The 26,790-nt window shown below is 36.3% G+C and overlaps 1 protein-coding gene across 1 annotated transcript; it reads left to right on the top strand.

The window, feature by feature from the left end:
* Positions 1-26,790, top strand: CIMIP6 (ciliary microtubule inner protein 6; the record flags this gene model as incomplete). The annotated part of the gene is made up of 5 exons (XM_079721118.1): positions 1-29; positions 3,578-3,788; positions 11,700-11,853; positions 25,461-25,576; positions 26,422-26,790. The coding sequence occupies 5 exons, from the start codon at positions 1-3 to the stop codon at positions 26,788-26,790; spliced, it is 879 nt and encodes a 292-aa protein (XP_079577244.1).

Below are 26,790 nucleotides of genomic sequence, written 5' to 3'. Positions count from 1 at the left end.
ATGGAGGGAAAGGAGGATACGCAGCAGCAGTAAGTGCTGGGGTTTGTTTTTCTATTTCCCCTTCCGAAAAATGTTTTCCTACTTGGAGGGTTAAGTGAGATCCGAAAGGTGAGTCTTCGGGCCATCAGGGCTTTTCTTCTGCCAATCCCCTTCCTACCTCTCATTTCTAGTATTGAGAGCAATAATACTTTTTCAAACGCACTGTTTACTGGGCACCTACTATGTATCAGGCACTTTACATGCATAGCTTGGCCTAAAATTCTTGACGTCATCTTGAATCATCCACTACTTCTCACACCCCACATGTAATTTATTAGCAAATTCTGTAGGCTTTACCTTTAAAATATATCCAGAATCCACCACACTTCATCACTTCCACCGTCATTGCCACCCTGGCCCAAGGACCAGCGTCTCTTACCTGTACGCTGCGGAAGTCTTTGCTGCTCGCCTCGCCCCTCTGCAGCCTCCTCCATGCAGTCTTCTGAGTGGTCATTTTACAACATAAAGTTAGATCACGTTCTCCCTTGGCCATTGCAGAGGAAAAGCTAAGGCTCCTACAGCAGCCAATGGGGCCTACACAATGTGCGCCTTTGCCTCACTCGGCCTCGTCTGCTCCTTGCCCCCCGCTCCTCCAGCACTGACTCCCTGCAACATCTGCAGTGGTTTTCAATGTGTGGTCCCCAGAACAGCATCAGCATCACCTGGGCGCTTATTTGAAATGCAGTTCTCAGGGGCTTCCCTCCACAGGCATACCAAATCAGAAACTCTAGAAGAAGGGCATGATCATTGAGTTTTAACAAGACCTCCAGGTGATTCTGATGTACCCTAAATTTTGAGAACTATTAAATCAAGCAGCTTGTTACAGCTTGTTATGGTGTGGAGCCAGGGGTATGTGCTTCCAAACCTGTATTTTTGTCACTAAAACAGTGGTTCTCAAATTTTAACATACATGAAAATCACCTAGAGAGCTGGTTAAAACAGTTTCCTGGGAACCTTCCCCAGAGATTATGATTTAGTAGGCTGGGAATGGGACTTGTGAATATGTATTTCTGACAAGCTGACAATTGATGCCAGGGCTGCTACTCCAGGAACTACGCTTGGAGAAGCACCGTCCTGAGGTCAGGTGCTTCTGCTTCCAGGCTTTGGCATTTACACTTCCCTCTGCTGGGATGTGCTTCCTTAGATATCCACTTAGCTCTCTCCCCTCTTTCCTGTCTTTTTTCAGTTGCCACCTTCATAACTCAGCCTCCACCTTATCTAAAAACGCCACCTACCTCCCATATACATGCACTTCTTTCCCCTATTCCCTGCTTTAAGTTTGTCCTTAGTACTTAACAAACTATATATTTTACTTTTTATTTCTCAGCTGCCTTTACCCCCTAGAATGTAGGCGCTGTTTCTTTTGTTACTCCTTATCCTCAGTGCCTCAGACAGCACTGGACACATAGTAAATATTTATTGAAAGAATGAATGAATAAATAAATATTTATTGAAAGAATGAATGAATAAATAAATATTTATTGAAAGAATGAATGAATAAATAAATATTTATTGAAAGAATGAATTATTTAATGTTATTCTCACATGTCTCACCATAGGTATTATTGTCCTTATCATGCAAAAGATTGGAAACCAAGGCTCAGATATTAAATGGCAGAGCTGGGATTCCAACCCAGGTCTGACTTATTTCAGGGCCCATTAGTATTTTTAACTGTGCTTCCCTTCTAGTAAGAGATTACTACAGAACCCTGTATTTCACATTTATGAGTCAATCTGTAGCCACTCACACCACAAATCCTTCATCACATGAATGCATCAGTATGTGAACAAATAGCTACGGTCCTTTCCTTAAGGCCTGATTCTAGTACAAATTTATTGTTGGGTTACAACTATGAGAAGCAGATGGAAAAAACTGATGCCAGAAGTCTACAGTGATAAATCAATTAAGGCCTTTTAAAAAATTCATCTCTGGAAAGATAACAGAAAAACCTTCAAAGTAATTTACACTTTACCAGTAATCATTTTTTCCAAATCCCTTGCAGAGAGCAACTTTTGCTGGGATGGAGAGAACTGGAATCCAAGGGTACTGAATGTCGTGTGTGTTTTGGATGAGGGTTGGGTGTGCACAGCTAACACAAAGCCAGAGTGAAAAACTAGTCCAGCAGATTCACCAGGAATGTGTAAATAGTATAATGCCAATCTGTTTACCTGCAACAATCAGGACACTTGTCCAGATGTTGGGTACATAATGATGAATGAAACCCGATCGTCCCCTTAATGGAACTTACGGGCTTGTACAGGATTATTTGTAGTGCTTACTAGAACACGTAAACAAAAAGTAGGTACATAAATGATAAATTGTAGTTTGTTATGAAAGAAATGAAAAAAGTACTAAAATAGAGAATACATGGAGTGGGGAGGGGGAAATCTAGGAAAAGTTTCTGAGGAGATGACTTCAGCTGAGACCTAAATGGTAATGAGCCAGCTGTTCAGGGAGCTGGGGAAGAGCAGATGCCCTGAGGGGAGAGGAGACTGGTGTGTTCCAGGAACTGCGAGTAGGCAGGCTGGCTGGAGAAGGGAAGGGAGAGAGGCTTGAGTGGTTGAAGAGATTAGCTGGAGCAGGGCCACACAGGGCCTCAGAACTGCGATAAGGAGGAAGTGTTTTATCGTAAATGCAGTGGAAAGCCACTGGAGGCTTTTAATTGAAAAAAATGACATGGGGTAGAAGAGATAGACCTGCTTTGGTTTGAAGTAAGGTAGGGCCATGGACAAAGCTAAACAGAACTAATCACTTTCTCTATAAATTTCGAATCTTATTCACTCACCTTCCATGGGTCAGGACTTTGATTTTTTAAAATTTCTATGTAAAAAGAATCTAAATTCAAATATTTTGTTCTTGCCTTTACTTTTCAAGTATGCAAGATTTTAAAATACTCCTATTACTCCTTATTTAAAAGGAGAAAAATTTATAAACTATTCCTTTTAAAATATTTTTTAACATTTAAAAATTTCAATAATTTTTATTTTTGTTCCAGGGTAGTCATTAGAAGCAAAAAATGATGAAATTGAATTATCTGTTCTGATGTCTGCACAGTGGTCTTTTCCTGAAAAGATAAATAATAGTGCTCATTTGTTAGCTTTTATAAGTTTGCCAGGTGAGCCTTTAAAATTAAATAGTTAACCTTGTCCAGATAGCTAAATATACTAGGTAACTAACTCTTAAAGAAGATGAGTTAAGATTAGCATGTAACTTAGGCACATGAATAAATACTGTAAACATAATTTGTAAGAATGATTAAATCACTACTCTTTCTTAACTCCAAGCAAATGAATCTGTACACTACATTGGTATATGGTAATAAATAATCACTATTAACACAAATCTCTTTATCTTTTATATAATTTTGAATGAGAGGATACCCTCCCAAATTTTAATTGCACCAGCCCCTAATAGTTATTAATAAAGTCTAAATTGTCTTGACACTTGAAATATATTTAAATCTAATTTTATGTAATTATGACTCAGCACTGAAATGCTCATTGGATAAATGATATACTATTTAACTCTGTTTTTCAGACAGCATGAAATAGAAGATGTTGGTATACTGTATGTAACTGAAAAAAAAGAAGAAACGAAACCTGAAAAAAAGCCTGGAAAAAGTATTCAACATTCAAAACCATGTGTTGGGAGAGGACGTGTATATTATGCTAAATTCATTAACACAAATGTAAGAACATGCAATGAACCAGTTCCCTACATAGATCCCAAAAACGAGCCAGATGATCAGGTTGGATTGATGTTCATTATTTACAAATATACATTTAGATTCAGAAGTGTTTTGCAGGATAATTTTGTCACAAACTACTTAAAGGATGTGACAGATCTCAGACTAATATTTTTTATAATCCAATAGTTAAAAGCAGTAAGCTGGAAGTATCCTCACTGATAATTTTGCATACAAACTATATATATAGGGAAGGAATCCAAATAATTGTTTTTCTAGATCGGGTCAGATTATAGTCACTCAGCGGTGCTTGTGGGTAGGAGGGGTTTTTTTTTTTTGCGGTACGCGGGCCTCTCACTGTTGTGGCCTCTCCCGTTGCAGAGCACAGGCTCCGGGCGCGCAGGGTCAGCGGCCATGGCTCACGGGCCCAGTCGCTCCGCGGTACGTAGGATCTTTCCGGACCGGGACACGAACCCGTGTCCCCTGCATCGGCAGGCGGACTCTCAACCACTGCGCCACCAGGGAAGCCCCAGGAGGGGTTATTGAAGAAATCTCTAATATTGTATTTGTGACAGATAATATAAAAATTTCCCATGATACTCAGTAATTCAGATACTTTCTATAAAATAGCTACCGTTTATTGAAAGTGTATGAAGTGCTAGGACTGAGATAAGTGTTTTGTATAAGTTATATCCTTTAATCTGCACAACTTCTAGGAGGTATTATTGGAAATAGTTTAGATGATAACATGCTCTAATATAGTAAATTAACATACCTGAGATTACATAGTAAGCAAATGTCACAGTCATGTTTCTGATCCAGGACTGTTGGTTTAGACAAATCACACTTTTATTCACTATCATATTAAATATATTCCATTCTTTTTTTTAGAATCAGGTTCGTTGAGGTATAATTTATTGTATTAATTTCCTATGTTGCTGTTACAAATTACCACAAACTTAAACAATGGCTTAAAGCAACACAAATTTATTCTCAACAGTTCTGAAGCTCAAAAGTACGTAATCAATCTCATTGTCTATTGGGAGAGCTGGTTCCTTCGGGAGGCTCTAAGGAAGAATCCATTTCCTTGCCTTTTCCTCCTTCTAGAGGTTGCCTGCCTTGGCTCATGGCCCCTTCTTCAAAGCCAGCAACATACTATCTTCAAATCTATGACGGACTTCCCTGCCTCCTTCTTCTAAGGACCCTTGTTATTATATTGGGGTCCTCAGAAGAAGAGAGTCTGGGATAATCTCTCCTTATCAAGATCCTTAACTTAATCACAGCTGCAAAGCCCCTTTTGCCACGTAAGTTTAGATGTAGTTGTGATTTAACTCAACATTTAAATGGAGATTGCTTTTCCTGAGCTCTCTTTACACTGATAACATCAACTGTTCTTGTCACGAAACAGCACACCATGGCCCTGTGTGTGAATGTGAGAGCTTCTGGGGGCAGAAATTCCTGTAGTCAAATATGCTTTAATATCATGTAGTAAACCCTTACAAGGGCAGTTTTAAGGCTATTTTGTTTTATAAACAAATAATTATTGAACATTTAAAAGATATTGATAGAACATGCCTCTGGGGGAAATAAATGTGGTACAGAAATCCAGCTTAGTGAAGTCCTCATAATTCTTGCAAAAGTTAATGAATGACTCTCCTGAGCTCTAGTTCAAGGCCAAGTTTAAACCAAACTGTTAACCCATCCTGAACCCCATAAGGAAAAGAAGCTGGTTTGAGAAGAGGAATATGAAACAAAGAAATTTAAAAATAAATCTAATTTTCTCTTGTTCCTACTTTGTAGGTGTCTTGAAAAAAATAAATGTACAGAAGTGTTAGTAGCTTGCTCTATCAACAAGACTGGGTGATAGCAGCAGTAGAATCTTTGTTTATTAGTGCTCAAAGCTCCATGAGTCAAAGACCTTAAACAGGTGGTGAAAGTGAGTTTGAAATGAAGTAAGAGGATAAGTAAGAGAGGTTCACAGTGGCTGAACGAGGAGGGCTGAACAAGGAGGTACAAAGATCAAAGATGCATCACGGAGCTAAGTGTTCACGTTGGGCGTGGAGTGAAGGGAATGGTCATTTTTAAACAAAACTAAACCTACCCCCTCCAACAACAACAAAAAACCCTTAAATGTACTCATTTCCAAGTACCCAAGGAGTAATAAAGAATGCTCATTTCACATATTTGTAAACTTTGTTCTTTTATTTAAGATGACAGTTTTCTTTTTAAAGGTTAGCTTGGTTTAAAAAAGTTAACTGGGCTTTCTATCTAGCCCAGAGATAAACCCACGCACATATGGTCACCTTATCTTTGATAAAGGAGGCAGGAATGTACAGTGGAGAAAGGACAGCCTCTTCAATAAGTGGTGCTGGGAAAACTGGACAGGTACATGTAAAAGTATGAGATTAGATCACTCCTTAACACCATACACAAAAATAAGCTCAAAATGGAGTAAAGACCTAAATGTAAGGCCAGAAACTATCAAACTCTTAGAGGAAAACATAGGCAGAACACTCTATGCCATAAATCACAGCAAGATCCTTTTTGACCCATGTCCTAGAGAAATGGAAATAAAACCAAAAATAAACAAATGGGACCTAATGAAACTTCAAAGCTTTTGCACAGCAAAGGAAACCATAAACAAGACCAAAAGACAACCCTCAGAATGGGAGAAAATATTTGCAAATGAAGCAACTGACAAAGGATTAATCTCCAAAATTTATAAGCAGCTCATGCAGCTCAATAGCAAAAAAACAAACAACCCAATCCAAAAATGGGCAGAAGACCTAAATAGACATTTCTCCAAAGAAGATATACAGACTGCCAACAAACACATGAAAGAATGCTCAACATCATTAATCATTAGAGAAATGCAAATCAAAACTGCAATGAGATATCATCTCACACCAGTCAGAATGGCCATCATCAAAAAATCTAGAAACAATAAATGCTGGAGAGGGTGTGGAGAAAAGGGAACACTCTTGCACTGCTGGTGGGAATGTGAATTGGTACAGCCACTATGGAGAACAGTTTGGAGGTTCCTTAAAAAACTAAAAATAGAACTACCATATGACCCAGCAATCCCACTACTGGGCATATACCCTGAGAAAACCATAATTCAAAAAGAGACATGCACCAAAATGTTCATTGCAGCTCTATTTACAATAGCCCGGAGATGGAAACAACCTAAGTGTCCATCATCTGATGAATGGATAAAGAAGATGTGGCACATATATACAATGGAATATTACTCAGCCATAAAAAGGAATGAAACTGAGCTATTTGTAATGAGGTGGATAGACCTAGAGTCTGTCATACAGAGTGAAGTAAGTCAGAAAGAGAAAGACAAATACCGTATGCTAACACATATATATAGAATTTAAGAAAAAAAAATGTCATGAAGAACCTAGGGGTAAAACAGGAATAAATACAAAGACCTACTTGAGAATGGACTTGAGGATATGGGGAGGGGGAAGGGTAAACTGTGACAAAGTGAGAGAGAGGCCTGGACATATATACACTACCAAGCGTAAGGTAGATAGCTAGTGGAAAGCAGCCACATAGCACAGGGAGATCAGATTGGTGCTTTGTGACCGAGTGGAGGGGTGGGATAGGGAGGGTGGGAGGGAGGGAGACGCAAGAGGGAAGGGATATGGGAACAGATGTATATGTATAACTGATTCACTTTGTTATAAAGCAGAAACTAATACACCATTGTGAAGCAATTATACTCCAATAAAGTAAAATAATAAAATAATAAAATAATAAAAATAAAAAAAAATAGTATAGTGAAAAAAAATTAACTGGCTTATAGTAATACTGGCTTTAAAATATAAGTAAAGAAAATAAAGTTGCCTAAATATTTCAATTGACATATATCTGTTGTCTTATGTATTTTGCTAAGAAAATATCTTTAGAATACCAGATTGGTCGGTTTTATTTATTTACAAGATTTTTAAATGAAATAATCAATTATACAGTTCTACATAGGGACATAAAATTGGTGGTGCTAGAAGAAATAAAAAGGAGCTTTAGCTCAGTTATTTCCAATGAAAACTAATTTGGTTGTCTGTGTTTTTAAATATTAGTAAATATTGATATTTCAAAAAAGATTATACTGGGTCAGTATTTTCCAAAATGTATTTTTTTGGAGCACTAGTCCTTGCCAATGTGCTCAATAAAATAAAGTTCCGAAGTCAGATATGTTTTGGAAAACCTGTATTTTTATACACCCTTCTCAGAGCTTCACAATTCACATTAGTAGATAAAGGTTCTTGAGAAATCCTGTGGTAAACTTGTTTAACTCAGTATTTGTCAAATTTCTTTAACTATGGAAACCTCTTTTATATAACACCTATTAATATGCTGCAGAACCAGTGTTCCACAGAACACAGTGCAGGAATAACTGTTATTGTGAACTGTTATTATGAATTGCTTAAAAAGAGGTATTTTTCAGCATTCTTTCTGGTCCACAACAAAACATAGAGGAACATAGATACAGTGTAACTCTAGTGTTTGCTATAAAACAAAAAATTTTTTAAAGCCACTGAGCTTTACTAAAAAAAAATGATACTCTATGTGTAAGGTGTTGTCAAAAGTCCACATTTCCCTAGGAATCCATAAAGTATAATTTGATGTCCACAGATCACCACACCACCACGAGCAGCAGCAGCCATCTTGGCCAGGGTGCCACAGAGCTTGGCACACCATCTCTTATATTCTCTTAACTGGTTCCTCCAGGATACCCCACTTACTTTTTACTACATTTCCCCTAGGATTCTCCCTTAGTTTCCCAAAGAATGGAAGTAAGTAATGTTTACTGATGCATTTCTGAAGGCAAAGGGCTGACAGAAGTATAACATAGAGAGCGCCACACGGTGGTTTCCAAATGTGGCTAAGGGGCCCACAGCACAATGGCTCTTAGGCCTTCCAGCAGCCAGGGTTATAGGGAGCCTTGTCATCAGGAATCACCAGGCACCTCCCTACCACGGAGCCCCAGTGACAGTCATCCTGTGGCAGGAAAAGAGACAGGCTTTGGCCTGGAAGGGAGGACTTCATCCTCTCTCTGGGTGCAAAGTTTTGGGAACAACTCTTTCTGTAGGCAGAACCCCCTCTACAATCTGCAAGATGTGGTCTGACCCCCAAAACCTAGGCAAAGCAATAACATAGAGGACCTTTCCTGGTTTGGTTTATTTAATCATAAATAATTCCACATGCACCTCTCAATCCAATGTAAGTGATGGTACACAGAGCAGTAAATTTTTATCCTTAGTCTTTCTCTTCGGTGTGAGGTGAAGGAAAAAAATAAGCCTCTGCCTTTACCTTTTGTCTTATAATCTCTCTGAGCAAATGCTTGGACCAAAAAGGCATGCACATGTGCCTGGGTGCATACACACTCTCTTCCAGGAAGGAACCAGACTTTTCAGGCATAGAGCAGACTATCCAGAAATAGAAAAGATAAACACAACAGTTTTTGAACTGTAGCATTTCATTCTCCTGAAGTGAAGATTCATCCAATTGACAACACTAATCAGAACACTCACCAACTATAAGGGTCTTGAAGTCATCAATCACACTTCAGAAAAAACTGCTTATTATTTCCTTTATACGTATTTGTGAAACCAAAGAGACCATTTTGGTAAAATTCTAAATTCAAGTCTTCTTGAAAGGTGAATTATCCCTGCTTTAAGGTAGCTTTTGCACTACACTCTTGTTTAAGAAAAAAACTGAAGTCTGCCAGACATCGTGGTTCACTTATTCCAGAGTCACTTCTCCAGTAACTTGGATGTTAGCAAAATAAGTTTCAGATCAACAAAAGAAGATATAAAGAGTACGCCTTAAAACCTTGTCATAGAGGATTTCTCAGGATATTTACTTAGAGCCTCTTTATTTTTATTTTTGAAATAATTTAAATAAATTTGTGTTTATCTGGCTTTGCCTTCCACAGCAGATTTCCCATAGCAATGTAGCACAGAAATTAGAGGCATGCACAGACAAACGACAGACTGAATTGAGGCGGCTCTGCTACCTGTTAGTGATATACCTTGGGGAAGTTACTTTATCTCCCAGCAGTTTTCTCATCTGTACAGTGGGTGTACCCACCTCATAGAATTGTGATGAGAATAAGTGAGAAAAGGCCTAGACCTTGGAGCATAATAAGCACCGTGGTAATCACAGAGTAGGGAAGAGCTGCAAGAAGCAGGCACTCTGACAACAGTAAGACGTGACTATTTTGAGCCAGAGAGTGAAAAGACACCATCTGTGTAGTGATATGTTCTAGAATTCCTAGGATCTACATCAAGTAGATGTAATTCACCTTTAACTCCATTCTGAAAAATGAGGCATTGGCTGATCTTTCCTTCTCCAAAATTCCCCACTTCCTACATTTCCTTGATTTCTGCAAACATTCATTTTTACCCCTGGTTACAGGTTGTCATTGGCCTAGAAACTGGCCCTCATTTCCAGTTGCAAAGTGAGTTCTGACTCTGTCTTCATCTGTGCAGGGCTTAGTGCTCTCTTTGGTTCATGTCCATCCCATCTTTTTCAGTTTGAAGATAACTTCCCTTAATGAAGAACCTAAAGTTGAATAGCTCTGACTTTCAGCTCTAAGCAGGGTACTCTTCTCCAAATTCTAAGCCTTTCCTTGATTTCTTGCTGCAACAGAATTTTTTCCCACAGAACACCCTATTTTTGCTACTTGGTATATTTCATGAATCTCCTCTAAGCTTCTTGACAGTCTCCTGACAAGCTGACTCCGTTAAAGTGTTTCTCCTTTGAATCTGATTTTGTGCACTGCTTGTACACACACCTGTCTCCTTGAAAACTAAGCTCATTTGAAAGCTAACTGCCTATGTAACCACACAAGTTTCTTTAGATGCCTCCTTCTTTTTATATCAATGGAGCTTCAATTGTATTTTCAGAATTTAACTTATTAGAATCTCATATTTATCCACCTTGAATCATATTTTAAAGTCTCTGACAATGCAATCATAGTTGATCTTTTAAAAGGCTGATCTCTTCCCTTAAAGCCCCAGGTAGGTGTTGGAACATACCCAAGGTTACTTTCATTCTCTAATATCCAAGGACTCTGAGGTGTCAAGTTCCCTTTTCCCAAGGTTCTCTTCTACCTGATCAACCAGATTAAAAAAAATTTTTTTAGTCAGTACTAAGTTGAATAACGATTCACCTCACTGCTTTCTGAACTTCTAAGAGATCAAACGTGCTAACGAAGAAGCTTCATTTCCTGCATACTTAGTTCAGGTTTTATTATCAGAAATTCAGTAACATTGAAGATATTTCTGCTTAGAACAAAGTTTCTCAAACTGAATCATTAGTGAGTTATAAATCAATGTGGACTGCAACCAGCATTATGAGATGAAATAGAAAAGTAATATAATAGAAAAATAGTGCACTGCGTGTAGTAAGAATAAGTATTGTTTTGTGAAACCTCTAGTTTTATGTATATGTATGCAGTGGGTATTCTTGCATGACATAAAATGTATTTCATGGTGTGGGTCACGGACTAAAAACTTTGAAAACCACCATCTTAGATGATAATACATTATTTGTATTGCCATAATGAAAAATATAGAATATAAGTTTTAGATTAAATCATGTTTACTATATACATATGCATACGTGTGTACATATGCATATTTATATATACATAAATGGTAGTACAAAACATAGAAACATAACTATTTTGTTGATTTTTACCATTCCATCTGTTGATAGAAGGTAGTTTAAGAAATTAGCAGCTGTATTTTAGCTAAAATTATATGATAATGCATTTTTAGGTGCCTCTTAGGAAATACAGTCTTTATGAAAATATATTTAGTCCTAGATTTCAGAACTCTATTTTAGTACTAGAAAATCCAATAACTTGTTGAATCAAATTACTGAGCATCAAACACATGAAAATGAAAATGTCCTACAGTATCCAATTTTGTGTTTCCATTTTTTTTTTCCATGAAGGGTGACTGGTGGTCACATGGTAAAGGACTGGAAAATCCCTTCCAACCACCTTATGACACTAAGAGCACCCAGAGGAGTGACTTTAAAAAACCAACATGTCCATTTGTTTCTCCAGTCAAATACAGCAAGTTGCAAATGCCTTCTTATGGAATAGGTAAGGTTAGCAGTTCTTCACAGTCTCAGGTTACTGTTATCAAATTAAGATGTATTATATGTGCTTGCACCTCCTGGGAAAATTAGTCCTCTACAGGAGTTGAAAATATACATGCAGCAAGTGCAGCCCTTGACAAGTTTGTTCCTTATCCCTTCCTAGTGGATAACTTAGCTCCACATATGTTTAATACAACATAATAAAAATTGTAATGTTCATTGATAACACCAGCTTCCAAGTCAGAAATTTAGTAGCATTCTGCTCATTATTGCCAGCAAACTTTAAAAATTATAACTGTTAGGCAACACTATAGGGCAGTATTTTTCAAAGTGCGCATGGAGGGGCACTGGTTTTTGTTGTTTGTTTTTGTTTTTTAATTTTTGAATTTTATTTTTTTTATACAGCAGGTTCTTATTAGTTCTCTATTTTATACATATTAGTGTATACATGTCAATCCCAATCTCCCAGTTCATCCCACCACCACCACCACCACCCCCACCCCACTTTCCCCCCTTGGTGTCCATATGTTTGTTCTCTACATCTGTGTCTCTATTTCTGCCCTGCAAACTGGTTCATCTGTGCCATTTTTCTAGGTTCCACATATATGTGTTAATATACAGTATTTGTTTTTCTCTTTCTGACTTACTTCACTCTGTATGACAGTCTCTAGATCCATCCATGTCTCTACAAATGACCCAATTTCGTTCCCTTTTATGGCTAAGTAATATTTCATTGTATATATCTACCACATCTTCTTTATCCATTCGTCTGTCGATGCGCATTTAGGTTGCTTCCATGACCTGGCTATTGTAAACAGTGCTGCAATGAACATTGGGGTACATGTGTCTTTTTGAATTATGGTTTTCTCTGGGTATATGCCCAGTAGTGGGATCGCTGGGTCATATGGTAATTCAATTTTAGTTTTTTAAGGAACCTCCATACTGTTCTCCATAGTGGCTGTATCAATTTACATTCCCACCAACAGTGCAAGAGGGTTGCCTTTTCTCCACACCCTCTCCAGCATTTGTTGTTTGTAGATTTTCTGATGAGGAGTACTAGTTTTTATGATGTTTATAGCTACTGCTCAAAAAACAGGGGAAGTCAAATAAGTTTTGGAAAAACTGAATTTATAAAGTTAAACAGTTTTGTGTGTGTGTGTGTGTGTGTTTTACTACAGAACTCTTAAAACCCTTATTCTAAGCATAAGCATAATGAATTTCCAAGAAGAGGAATAAAGAATGCTATGTTTTCCCAATATTGACAACTTTACCTTTTTTCAGATCATCTCACATGACTGGTATCCCACAAAACGTAATATAGGAAATACTGTTCTATACAGTATTCATACATTTTGAGATCTAAAATTTGTTTTACCTGACAATGTCATTACAATAATCTAGGTTTTTCACATTTATTCAAGTTGTATCTGTTTCTTAACCCAGTACTACTCATCTCTACTGCAGGAGTAGAATTTTTAGCAAGTCTTAAAGAAGTGCAGGATCAAGTCCAAACAAAAATGTATTTATTGAATACCCGCTCTGTTCTCACCCCATACAAAAGTTCACGAGATAAACATCAAATTTTCTGAACACGACAGTAGGCAGTGAGGGATTACTTTTAGACATCAACAGTCCCTCAGTTTTAGCCTTCTGGCCTCTGTGATTGGCCAGTCTAGTTAAGGATACAAAGGGCAGCTAGATTGAAGGTCAGGATATTAGAAAATGGTCATATTTAACATGATTTCCACCTCAAGGGTGGTAATTAATAGGGAGGGCCAACTATTAGATAGTCTGTAACAATTGGCATCTCTTTTAGAAAGGTAATAAAATTTCCAATTCTGATTCAAGATGGTAGACTGAGCACAAACATCTAAATCCCCTGCCTCCCAAGACCCTATCGAATGATAGCAAAGCAGTCAACCCATAAAGGGCCCATAAAGGTGAAAAGAATGGAAGGAAGAGCTTTCTGGATTTTGAGAAGGAATGGAAGACTGTTGATGGATAAAAAAGAACAAAGAAGCAATAGCCTAGAATATACAGAAGGAGATGCAGTGAAGAAGAGCTAATCTGCCTGAAAACAAAACAAAACAAAACAAAAAGTATCTGAAGGCTCAGTCAGCAGACAAAGCATAACAGAAATGCGGGAGGGGAGAATCAGAGGGTTAGTTGAAAGTCTGTTTCTTAAATAACTGCTCCAGTCATGAGCACTCTACCCTCTCCCAACATTAAGAATGCTAGAGCCCATTGTCTCAGCTAGATGTCAACTACCACACTAGTTACTTTAGTATTTCAAACTGGTCTCCTATCCTATTCTTAATTTATGAATGGCAACCAAAGATTAGAATTATGCCAAATTATATATTTTTTTAGGTCTGGAGGATAAAATCAAGGAAATATCACAGAACATAAAACAACAACAACAACAAAACCTTAGAAAATATGAGAGAATAAAAGCAAAATGGAGAATCAGTCTTGGAGGTCCAACTTTTCTGGAGCTCCAGAAAAGAGTAAAAATGAAGGTGAGATAATTATATCCACACATAACATCTATTAAGCATATACTATTTGCCAGGTACTTTATGGAACTTTCTAAATGTTTACTCATTCAATTCTCACACCAACCCTATGGCATATAATAGTATAGTAATACTATTAATACTCTCATTTTTCAGATGAGAAAGCAAGCACAGAGTTTAAATAATTTGCCCAAGGCTACACAACAAATAATTGGTGTTTGAACTTAGTCTGACTCTAGTACCTGTAAAAATAACCAGTACTCTACACAGCTTCTAGAAAAATAATAAGAAGATAGTTTCCCAACATAAAGAAGAGCCATTGAAAGGGTCTACTGAGTGTATCTAAGTATGAAGGGAAAAAAGATACACACCTATACATCATTATGAAATTGCAAAACAATAATTATAAAGAGAAGATTCCAGAAGTTTCCATTAAAAGAAAACTAAGTCACCACCTAAGGAATAAGTATATGGAATCAAGCAACACGGACGGAAGAGCACAATGGAGCTAATGTCTTCAAAGTTCTCAGGGGAAATCATTTTTAACCTAGAAAAGAGGATTTATTTGACATGTACACTAGAACCTTTTTTCTCCCCAAGTGGCACTGGGCATTGGACCCACTGAGAAAGAAATGTAGTCCTAGCACAACATTTGGCTCTTAAGTGAACAAAATTCATATAATTATATTTTAAGTGCTATTTAGTAGTTAACTTTTAGTGTCATTCTATAGACACAATATGGAAAATGTAATTATGGTTACAGATCAGAATTATGTTATCAGCTTTAAGAAGAAAAATAAATATACAGTTGACAGAAGATGGGAAGTAGAAGAGGAGAAGGGTGCTAATATCACTATTTAACATATGAGTCCTCAAGAGAGACTACCCAAAATAGATGAAACACGGAATAGAAGATTAAGGCTGAAGTCAAAGGAATTAATACAAGTACCAATTTCTCTCTCCAGCCCTGGCTTCTTTCCTGAGCTTCAAGCCTGCATATCCAACCAACTACTTAACATCTCTTCTTGGATAATTAATCTCCTTTTCAAGCTTAACATGGCTAGAATAGAGCATTTCATTTTGCCCATCCAAACCTATCCCCCCATCTCAATTAATGTCATTTCTATTCCCCCAGATGCTCAAGTTTTGATACCTAGAAGTCATTCTAAAACTCCCTACCCTCTACAGCCAATCCATCTTGACACCTCTATCTCCAAATTCTATCCCAAATTATCTTACCAATGTAGTGAAGCCACTACTATCCTGCTTCCTTTCTTCCTCCTCCATAATGTTTTCCACACCATCGTCAGACAGATCTTTTAAAAACATGAAGGACATCACTCTTCCCCTTTGGAGGCTTTAGCTACTTCTCACTGTTTGTAGAGTAAATTTCAAATTCTTTGCCATGGCCTACATGGTCCTATTTGACGTGCCAAATCTACCTAAGTCTCCTATTGCTCCTGATAGCTTGGTATGGGGATTTAGAGAAGGGGCACATAACTCAGACCAAGGAGGTAGAGAATACTCTCTGAAAGTCATGCTTGTTTCAGAACCAGTTTATGCCTGTGTACTTGTTACCGTATTTCTATAACTTAATTACATATTATAAATTAAAATCTGAGTAAGAAAAAAAGCAGTTGTTTCTATAAAACATTCAAAGTTGAATACTTTACAAAGACTTGCTAAACGGTTAATCACTAACTTTAAAAATGCTAATTAAGCATGGGAAAAATAACTATAAAAGAAGAGCTAGAGTGAATTTTTTAAATCTTGAAAGACGCTGTACTCATTTTCCTTCAAATGCATCCTTAAGTTTCCATTCTGTGTTAAAGAAACGGAAAATGAAAAGGATACATTAGGGGTGTGGTTTGTGCAAGAAATACAAAGTGGAATTCCAACCAACAGACACTTCCTCAAAGAAAATGCCTTTGCACTTCAATAAAATTTTGGTGAATGAACTGGTTAAAGGAAAATAAGTATGGTTTACATAATTTTCTATGATTCTTTCTCTTAACTGACTTTTTTGTTAACTAACCAGTCAGGTCTCAGTACTTCCTCATAAGGAGCAGTTGTTTCCTCTCTAGTTCAATAAGGGATGTGGTGGAAGATGAGACAGAAAGATAGGCTTTGTTCTAGGATGATCAGGCAGGGCCCCGCCATTTCATAAGGAAACAACCATAATCAGTGTTTGTAGGTCTGTCAATTTTCCCTTAGAGAAATCCTCCAAGCCTCTGCCTGGAGTGGAGGACAGAAAATCTGGGAGTCCCTCAAACAATCTTCAGTTTACAGCTTCGACTTGTACCAGTTCCCATGCTCCCTGCCTCAGAAGCGTCTGATGCCTCCAATTCCCAAGCCTCACTGGAAGGCTGTGGCATGAATTGGCTTGATTTTCACCCCCGCTCCTCCTCCACAAGCCCTTAGCTTCCAGTTTACTGGACTCTACTCAACTCAATTGCCACTTATCCATCTGCTTTCCAGCTTCCAAATTTGTTAATATCTTTGTTCGCATTTAGTTCTCTTTTTTCCTTAAGGCTTTAAGCCCTTTTAATTTCTTTACTATCATTGTACTATCTTCTTCCTCTCTCTCTCTGCCTCTGTTCTTTTACTGGTATTTCTCATTGCCAAAATCATTATTATATTCCAGGTCCTACCACTATGCCCAGACTCAACAAATATTTATTGATTAGTTTAATGATAATTACATATTATTCAACAGATTAAAGTCATAATGTAATTTTAACTAATATACACACCACAATATGAACATGCAATTTATTCATATTTTAGATGGTGTTTGGGTACTAGATGAGAATGATATTTAAAAGAAAATATTTTATGTAACATTTAAAAATATGTATATAAACTAGTCTGTGTATGCCAGATTTTTAATGTATATATATGTGTGTGTATACATATATGCATATAGACAGAAAATGTGTATATAAACATGCATTAATAGCAAAAGTCATCTCATAGTCATTCTGTTCCATCAGCCCACTTAATTACGCCTGGTTTTTGGCATTTCAGCAATATCATCTTGTACTGATAATGAAAGTGCCCTTTATGTCTTGTACCACCACACAATTTCCTGGCTGCCATCCATGGTCAGTTCAACAAACGGCTATGCTCCATCATATCTGAGTCCCTGTAAGAATGAGTGTTCACTTTGGGTTTTATATAATAAAACTTTATAAATTGGAAAAGCTGATCTAATTGGTAAAGGAGGTGTTTCATACTTAAATAAAACTTCAGCTGTTTATCAATTACTTGATATTTTAACATTCTTTAAAATTGTGAATTCAGATACGGTGCTAAAAATATTTTTCTAAAATAGGTTTTAGTTTGTGTTGCTTCTTTTGCATCAGGTATAACATAACAATGATTTCTTGCTACAGTTGTATTCAAGTTTCTCTTTTTCACTGTATTGTGAAAATCTGTACTGTTATTTTTACATTAATAATCCTTTTATGTAAGATGAAAATAAATATACTTAGAAGAATGGGGTTTCTAATAGAAAAATAATACTAATGAATGTTTTTAAGTAGATACAAATGAAAAGTTAAGAAAATTTCTCAAAACAAAAGCTGCTAAATCCGCATCAATATGAGGAGCAAGTTGTGTGTTTGAATAAATCCTGGCTTTGATGATAAAATATAGATGGCTAGACACCAACTTGTTTGGTGTATCCTTGTTTGGAAAATTCCTATTTTAATTAGAAGTTTCCAAGAAACAGAGAGTGGATTTCAAACATTCTTCATAGACTTTGGCTTACTTTTTGTAAGCCTCATCTAACAAGGCTTCTTTTAAGTAATTATTTTGGGTCCGATTTGAATTCTTGAGTAGAGTAACCACTAAGAACTTGAATATCTTCTTTGATGTTTTCCCACTTAGATGATCTTCACTATTGTGGGCTTCTTTAAAATCACATATATTTGCATAAATGAACATGGTAGTTATGTCTACTTTTTTTTTTTTTTTTTTGCGGTATGCAGGCCTCTCACTGTTGTGGCCTCTCCCATTGCAGAGCACAGGCTCCGGACGCGCAGGCTCAGCGGCCATGGCTCACAGGCCCAGTCGCTCCGCAGCATGTGGGATCTTCCCGGACTGGGGCACGAACCCATGTCCCGTGCATCGGCAGGTGGACTCTTCCACCAGGGAAGCCCCTTATGTCTACTTTTAATGGGTATAATGCCTGGGTAAGGAGCTTCTTTCTGTAACAGTTATATTACCTTTCTTGCCCCTTTATTAGTCCCCATGAAGATATTTTTTTAAGTTATTATTTTCAAGATTCTGGGAGGTTCTATATCACTATATAAAAGATGATTCATTTTAATTGACTTCCTCTGAAGTCTTTCTGTTTGTTATCTGCATAACAAGTCAGTCCAACATTTAGTTGCTTAAAACAATCATTTTGTTTGCTCATGATTCTGCAGTCTGGGCTGGGCTCAGGTGGGCAGTAGTGGCTGAATTTAGTTGGTAGGTTGTCTGGAAACTGAACTCAGCTGGGACACTGGAATGATTGGGCCTGTCCTTCTCCGTTTGGTCTCTGCATGTGGTTTCTCCAGCAGGGTAGATGGAACTGGCATAGTATTGCTTCTGCCACATCCTATTGGTTGAAGCTAATCACAAGGCCAGTGCACATTCACAAGGGGACTGTACAAGGATGCGAATACTGGGAGGCCTGATTCTCTGGGGCCACCAATGTAACACCTTACTTCAATGTCTTTAAATGGTCCTTTCCATGAGAGTTTAGGAATGGCCAACTCTTCACTTTTCTTTGTCTGAAAAGGTCTTTAAATTGCCCTCACTCTTTAATAGATGAAAGTATAGCTGGGTATAGAATTCTAGATTCATAGTTACTTAGCTTTTACACTAGGAAGGTATTATTCCATTGTCATCTGGATTCTATTGTTATGTCAGGTCTGAAAGCAGTCCAGTTGTTAATCCTTTGAAGGTAACTTGTTTCAGTAGAAGATTTTTTATGTTCTATGGGAGTCTTTGCATACAGAAAAGTTATTTATATTTATTTATGGTTAAATTAATATTTCTAGTTTTAACATTATAAATTTAAAAATATTTCTTTAAGCCCTTAATTTTTAAATATTATATAATATTAGAATAGTAAGTTTCACTTGTTCTTTGATGTTTAATTAACTCAGCTTGAACAAATGAAATACTCCTTAACAATGACTTATTTACAAACATAGTCAATTAAATTCCATTAATATTTTAAACAGCATTTGTTGATTTAATTATATTCTGTTTTTCTCTTAACACTTTAAATACCTAACAAGGAAAATGTAGAACCTTGACAATCAAAACCTTCCCAAACAATTAAAAAACTCTTGTAATAAGAATTAATAAGACCCTGATACATTAAAAAAAATTAAAAAATAAATAAAATTAAATTTAAAAAAAAACTTTCCCAAACAATTAAAAAATTCTTGTAAATCTAATAAATTAAACCTATAAATATAGTAAATACAGATATGTCAAACATTTTAATCCTGTTTATAAACTTAATCATTTCTTTAAAACTGTCAACACTAGAAAACTATTAGATCAAATTTTCTTCTGACATATTATATAACAAATTATAGATTTAATTGTATTTGCTTTATCATCTCTACATTTAATCCCAAACCTTCCCAAAATTAAAAGACTTATTGAATATTTATTTTAGAAGAACTGTGTTGGTTGGTAGAATACTGGTTTTGAATATTAGTAAAGTATTAAAGTATTTGTTTTGAAAAAAAGTTACCCTGTGACCAATCTTTATTTGTTACCCTATATGAAAAATATACAATATACTATTTGTATTATATCTAGTTTATGGTGAGGTATTTTTGTTATCATTACAGAGGGCTTTTAATGATGATAGAGATTTTGCTCTATGCATTTCTCTCACTAAAAAGACATCAATTTGGTAACTTAAATTCATCATACTTTAAGTTTTCCTTATAGTAGGTAGATATGACCTGTGTTGTCCAAGGATAGGTTCCTGTGTGGGAAATTGCTGGCATTGGATTCTAAGCAGGTAGGAGGCATAAAAGTTTCTAGTTTGGGTCAGCTTCTTGTTTGCCCCAACTATTATTGCCGTTAAGGGCAGCTGCTCTGGTAAACAATTGCCCTTGATTGTTTTTGACAAATGCCTTTGGGGGAAAGGCTATTTACACTAAGAGAGGCTGAGTCATTGTCTATAAAGACAAGCCCTAGGAATGGAGTTTCCAAAGAACTGCCAGCCAGGTTAAATAACAATTCTTTGAGTTCATGTTTGTGGGAAGTTCCAAAGCCAGTGGTTCTTTCCAGTGGCTTCTAAGCTTCTTGCTGATTTTCACCATAAATTCAGGGCTGTTTGTTTCCAAGGCTTATGACAAGGTGGGGAGAGGGGCATGAAAACTGGGCCAAAGCCCTGCTTTTATTATAGAGATTAAGCCATTTTTCTTGAATAAATGCTTCTCAGATTGTTGCAAGCCTTTGGTTAATTTCCAAAGTTCTGAAAAAGTTGATTTTGATTATTTTTGTCAATGTTCTCATTGCTTTCACGGAGAAGCAGTTTTTTTGGAGGTTTTTACTCTGCCATTCCCACTGACGTCCTATCCCTTTTAGTTTTCATGCTACAAATATTTTTTCCCAACCTATCATCTCTGTTAACTTTGCTCATGGTGTACAGAAATAAATTTTGATGTAATCAAGTTTATTAAGTTTTCACCTATGGTTTGTGCATTGGGTGTTTATGACGAGTTTTCCTACCCTTAGGTCACAAAAATATTCTCCTACATTTTCTTCTCTTGGTTTTATCATTTTACCTTCCATAATTATGTATTTAACTCTATAGCCTAGCTTTATGTGCAGTATTAAATAGGGAACCTATTCCATTTTTCTCCATGCAGTGAGCAAGTTTTCTGGATACCATCTACTAAACAATCTACACTTCTGTCATTAACTTGGGAGACCTCCTTAACTGTATGTTAGGGTTTCCTATATGAATATGTCTGTCTCTGAACTCAGTCCTTGGATCATTACTAAAATGTTTTAATGATATAGATTTTTAGCTTGTCTTAATATCTGATAGGGAAATTCCTCATTCTTTGCTCTTCCTTTTTGCAGTTAAGCTCTCGATTTATGGACCTTTATTTTTCCATTTCAACTTTGGAATTTATGACATTTCTCAAAATATCCAGCTAGAATTCTGATTGAGTTGTGTTGACATTATAGATTAATTTAGGAAAAACTGTCACCTTTACAGTAACATACTATCCCGTCCTATCTAAGGGAACAGAAAGTCTATTCAGCTCAATTTTTGTCTTTGAGTTAAAAATTTTTCTCTATAGAGGTCTTGTGAAGTCTTACTTTCTAGAAACTTTATACTGTATAGTTTTATTGCTACAGGGACTGTATCTTATTTTTCCTTTTGTTTTCTAGTAGGTTATTTTTATTATAGCAAAATGCTTTTGATTTTTGTACACTTATCTGCTTGCCTTGCTACACCCTTATTCTCATTATTGATTCTAGTGGTTTTTCTATTCAGGTAATTATATTACCTACAAATAATGACAGTTTTTTCTTTTCCTTTGCAATCATTATACTTTTTTCATTTTTTATAATATTCACCAGAATCTCCATTAATATGTTAAACAGTAGAATTTTAGTTCTGAGTTATTATAGGTGTAATACTTATTTTTCTGTTCTTTAGTCATTGTCTTTTTAAGGAGGCAAAACGTTTTGTTATTTTCTTCCATATACCTTAGGCACCCTCCTTGATTTATTTCTATTCTTATTTGAGTTCTTCCTCTAGAAATTTTTTTGAAGTGGTCTGTTTATGGGGAAATATTCTGAGGCCTTCTTTGCCTCCCAGTATTCTTTAATTTTAATTTTGGCTTCATGGTTAAATGACAGTTTGGTTGGATATTAAAATTCCAGGCTTAAAGTTTTTTTCCCTTTAATATTTAAAAAATATTAATAAGTTATTATGTGTCCAATGTTGTCAAATTTGATATAAATCTGCTTCTTACTCCTTTGTAGGTAATCTACCTCTCCTCTTTGAAACATTTAGAATTTTTTCTTTGTCTCAGATGACCTTAAATTTCTCTATAAAGTGTCTTACATGTGAGTTATTTCTTATCTACCATGCAGGACTGGGAGGAGAGCGAGCCAAGTGAGAGGTCTAGGGTGCAAACTGTAAGGAGGCACTCACTCCCAGGATCATGCAAGTGCCTCCTTACATTTTGCATCCCATGAGCCTCACTTGCCTCATCTACTCCTGGCCCTGCTACCTGTTTGGTAATCTATGAGCCCTTTCAATCTGAGGTCTTTGGGCTTTCTTTAATTCTTATGTATTTATCATCCTTATTTCTTTAAACATTTTCTTTTCTCTGTTTCTTTTTCTAGGTTTCCTAGATTCTAGTGTTGGTATTTCTGCCATCAATGTCTCTTAGCTTTTCTATCTTGATTTCTTTATCCTTTCCAGATTCCTTTGGGAAAGTTTCTCAGTCTGATTTTCTAGTTCATAAATCTTTTTATCTCACCATTTCTACTTCAACTATTATATTTTTATTTCTAATATTTTACATGATTCTTTTTTATGACCTCTTATTCTTGCTTTATATTAAGGATACCTCCTGTACCTTTGAGTATATTTGTTATGCTTATTTTACTCTTGGTACATAGGTTCTAATAATTCTGCTTCACATAATGTACGTTTTAAATCTTATTGTCTTTCTTTTAAAGTGTCCCTCTAGTTTATCTTAGGTCATATTCCCCAAGGGGAATTATCAGCCCTGTGTGGGCAAAGGCTAAAGACCAGGGTCTGGCTTGTGTACCTCTCAATGAATTTAAGGAAAGAAGATGAAGGTCAGGCTGGAGAGGGTCAGGCCTGACAAAACCAGTTTTGACCATCTCCATTTGTTGTCCCTATTTGAGACCAATCCTCTACTCAGGGCTCCACTCCTTTCCCCTTTAAACTCCTAAAAAGAGTCATCACTGAGAGAAGGCAATCCCTTGATGTTTTTAATCCACCAGCACTGACAGTTGCTCTGGGAGTGCTGGAGAAGGAAATGCCCAAGGGGCTGCATGCATCCATTTTCATCAGCTCCTTACCCTGGAGGGATTTCTGCTGCTCCAATGTTACTAAGTTGACAACACATGGCTAGACGGTTGCTGCCAGTTGCTGCCGCCCTGAGGCAAACAGTAATCTTCCCAAAGCAATGTGGGAGAAAGTCAAGAGCAGATTTTAAAAGCTCTCCCAACCTATTCTCTACTGTCTACATCTGATCTCCCTACCCTCCAGCCCAAGCTGCCACCAACCCTTCATAGCAGTTTACTAAACCCTTTGGTTTTCTCCCAGCATTTTGATAGTTCATCACATTCATGCTTCTCCTCTTCCATGGTTTCCCTTTTGTCAGGATGCAAAAGAGCTTGCCCCTTGCCTAACTTAGAAGTCCCTTTCTAATTTGACCCAGCATTCTAGAGACTTCATAAACATTGTCTTTAATCCTCACAGCTCTGAAAGCAAATTATTATTATCCCCATTTTAGAGAGAAGAAATTGAATCTCAGTGAAGTTAAGTGATTGTCCAAAGTGACACAACTAGGAAATGCAGTAGAGCTGGAATTTGAAAGCACGTCTATCTTATCCCAAAGCCCATGCTTTGGATACTGCATTAACCCCACCTGATTAATGCCTAAATTTAGAGCTGCTTCATTTTATTCAAAGAGTTACCAGACTATGTTCCTGGAAACACTAACATTCTGTGAGCCAGACCATGACATTCACCCCAAAACTGATAGTCTTTTCTGACTTGGTGGAAAAATATAACTTATGGTTAGAATTTCTCAATGTAATAGTAGTCCACAAATTTATGTTGAATCTTTGGCACCTGCTCTCTTTTGTGTGCTAGCAAATCCTAAAAGAAAGGTAATGATTAAGTAGAAAATGAGTTTTTCCCTGCTAGCTAGAAAAGATTGCCATCTCACATTATGTAATATATAAATAATGGAATAATTATCATTCTAGCTAGTAAAATTAGTTTATATCAATGTCTGAATATTGAATTAAATTCATGAATGCTTAATAAATGTGAATTTACTAACATATTTTTCCTTCTTATATATCCTCCCTAATTTTAAAGTCATGGTTTTTCAAATTTAAATTTTATTTTTTAATAGTTAATACGGGCATACAGTACAAAATTCAAATGGTACAATAGGGAAAAGAGTGAAAGTGAATCCACCCTTCTCCACCTCTGTCCTCCAGCCAGCTAATTCTCTCCCCCTGCAACAACCACTGTTATCAGTTTCTTGTTATCACTCCATAGATATGGTAGGTGTACATATTATCTTATGTATATATTTTTCTATAAAAGGGAGACATTTAAAATTTTTTCCTTGACAGAATTTTATGTCACTAAACTGGGTGTTACTCTGACTCCTTATATAACGTTGTGTGCTAAAAGCAAAACTAAAGTGAGTTTTTTAAATTATTAAAAAATTTAAACATAGAGAAACCAATATAATGAACCCCTATATAGCTATTACACAGATTGAAAGATTATTTTTAAGAGTGATTTTTAAAGAATTTAATACTCTCACAAATCTTCAGAGCCTTTGTCAATGGGAAATGAAAAGAATTGTGTGTTCAACTCTAAGTGCAGTAGCCCTGGAATCTTCCAGTTCATTTGTCAGTGCTAGCAGGGAGCAACTTATGCATAAATTTCTCAAAGCCTTTTCAGTAGTAAAAATAAGTTGAGAAATAAATTGTACTTATGCTTTCCCTAACACTTTGGTTAGTATATGTGCAAGAAGCAGATCTAACAGTTGATTTTTAAAAGTCATTATTACATTATTATTACTTTTCAAAATTACTAGCAATTCCACATGTGGGGCTAATTTGGTTGTTTTCATTTGGTTCTTTTCATGGAGAAAGAATGATGAATCTATTATTGTATTATTTAGATGTGTTTAGGTAACCTTTCATACTTAAAAGAATTTAGTTTCATTTACATTTTTGATAAAGCAAAAATATTATAAATACTGATTACATTTCCATATACAAATCTTTATATATTTATTCACAAAATCTCTTTTTTTCCCCTTAGTTCCACTTGCCTCTCCTGATGCATCAGCAGAACTCCAAAAGAATTTTATAGAATGCATCTCTTTTTCACATCAATATGATGCCAGGAAAACACCCAATGAGCCCATCTGGGGAAAGGTGAGTCAGTATTTAGAATCAATTACTTAATACTTTATGATGGGATAGATTTATGGTAGAACTCTAATCCTTTCAAGTCATAATCATATTTCTCAAAGTTGATTTAAACAAACTAACATGGTTATTAGGAGGATAAAATCTTAACCACATGTCATAGTCAAAACTAAAGAATGATGTCATAATTTTGGATCAGTCTTTGGAATTTGGTTCAAATTATTAAAATCATTCACTTAAGGTAATATCAAAGCAACTTGCTAAATTTTTTGATATGCTTATGTATGTGTGTGGCAGGGGGATGCATATAAGTTTTATAAATCGAACAGTAATGTAATAGTCAATTGCTGGATTTTTTTCCCAACTACAGATGTTTGTTTTCATATTTCACCATAGTTAATAATAAAAACATTCACAACAACTATTAGTTGTTGGAAGTAATAGATGTTTATGACGCAATCATAAATCCTTAGGTCTATGAACTGCAGTTTCTATCGTATCCATAGCAACCTGCAGAGCAAGAAATGAAATTGGATATGAATAGTCTCATACAATTCAAATGACAGAAAAATTGAGAATGGGAGATAATGAGATGCCACTCCTTTGACTTTCTGTTTTTCCCTTCCTGTTCATTTTCTGGTGCACCCTTGTTCATAATTTGTTTAAATGGTTCACCAATACTTATTATGCTTCCGTCTTCAGTTTTGAACTAAGGTGACAGCCAATGAAGAGGCAGAGAAATAAGTGCCTGCTTCAATCAGGACTTGAGCTAATACATGAACTCAGGTCACAGTTGCATCTTCCAGCAACTTGTGTGCCCTGGTTAACGTCAACTTTGTTTTCCTTTCCAGCGACATGGAGTTTTTGTGCAGACAGAGATAAAACCAGGGAGTAGGCCAACAGTTCCTAAGAGAACAGAGGTATTACTGAATGCTCCAGGGTCATGCTCATCAGAACAGTCCAAAAAAACAGAGAAAGGAAACTCAGCGGAAAGCAAAATGATCTCACCCGGTCTCTGCCGACAAAATTCCCAGGAGTTGTTAGAGACTAAAACTCACTTATCAGAAACAGACGTCAGAGAGGCAGCCAACACATGTCCCAGAAGTCTTGAGAGAAGGGAGAAGACTGCAGACATCTTTCAAATAACTGCAGTAAATGCTCTTCTCACCAGGCATGATTCTTTAAGTCCACCAATAAAAAGTCAGGATAAATCAGGATAA

Source organism: Hyperoodon ampullatus, assembly GCF_949752795.1.
Source record: "Hyperoodon ampullatus genome assembly, chromosome: 15".
NCBI classification, from domain to species: domain Eukaryota; kingdom Metazoa; phylum Chordata; class Mammalia; order Artiodactyla; family Ziphiidae; genus Hyperoodon; species Hyperoodon ampullatus.
The sequence above is the reverse complement of the archived record's forward strand: the minus strand, read 5'-3'. Positions and strand labels throughout refer to the sequence as shown.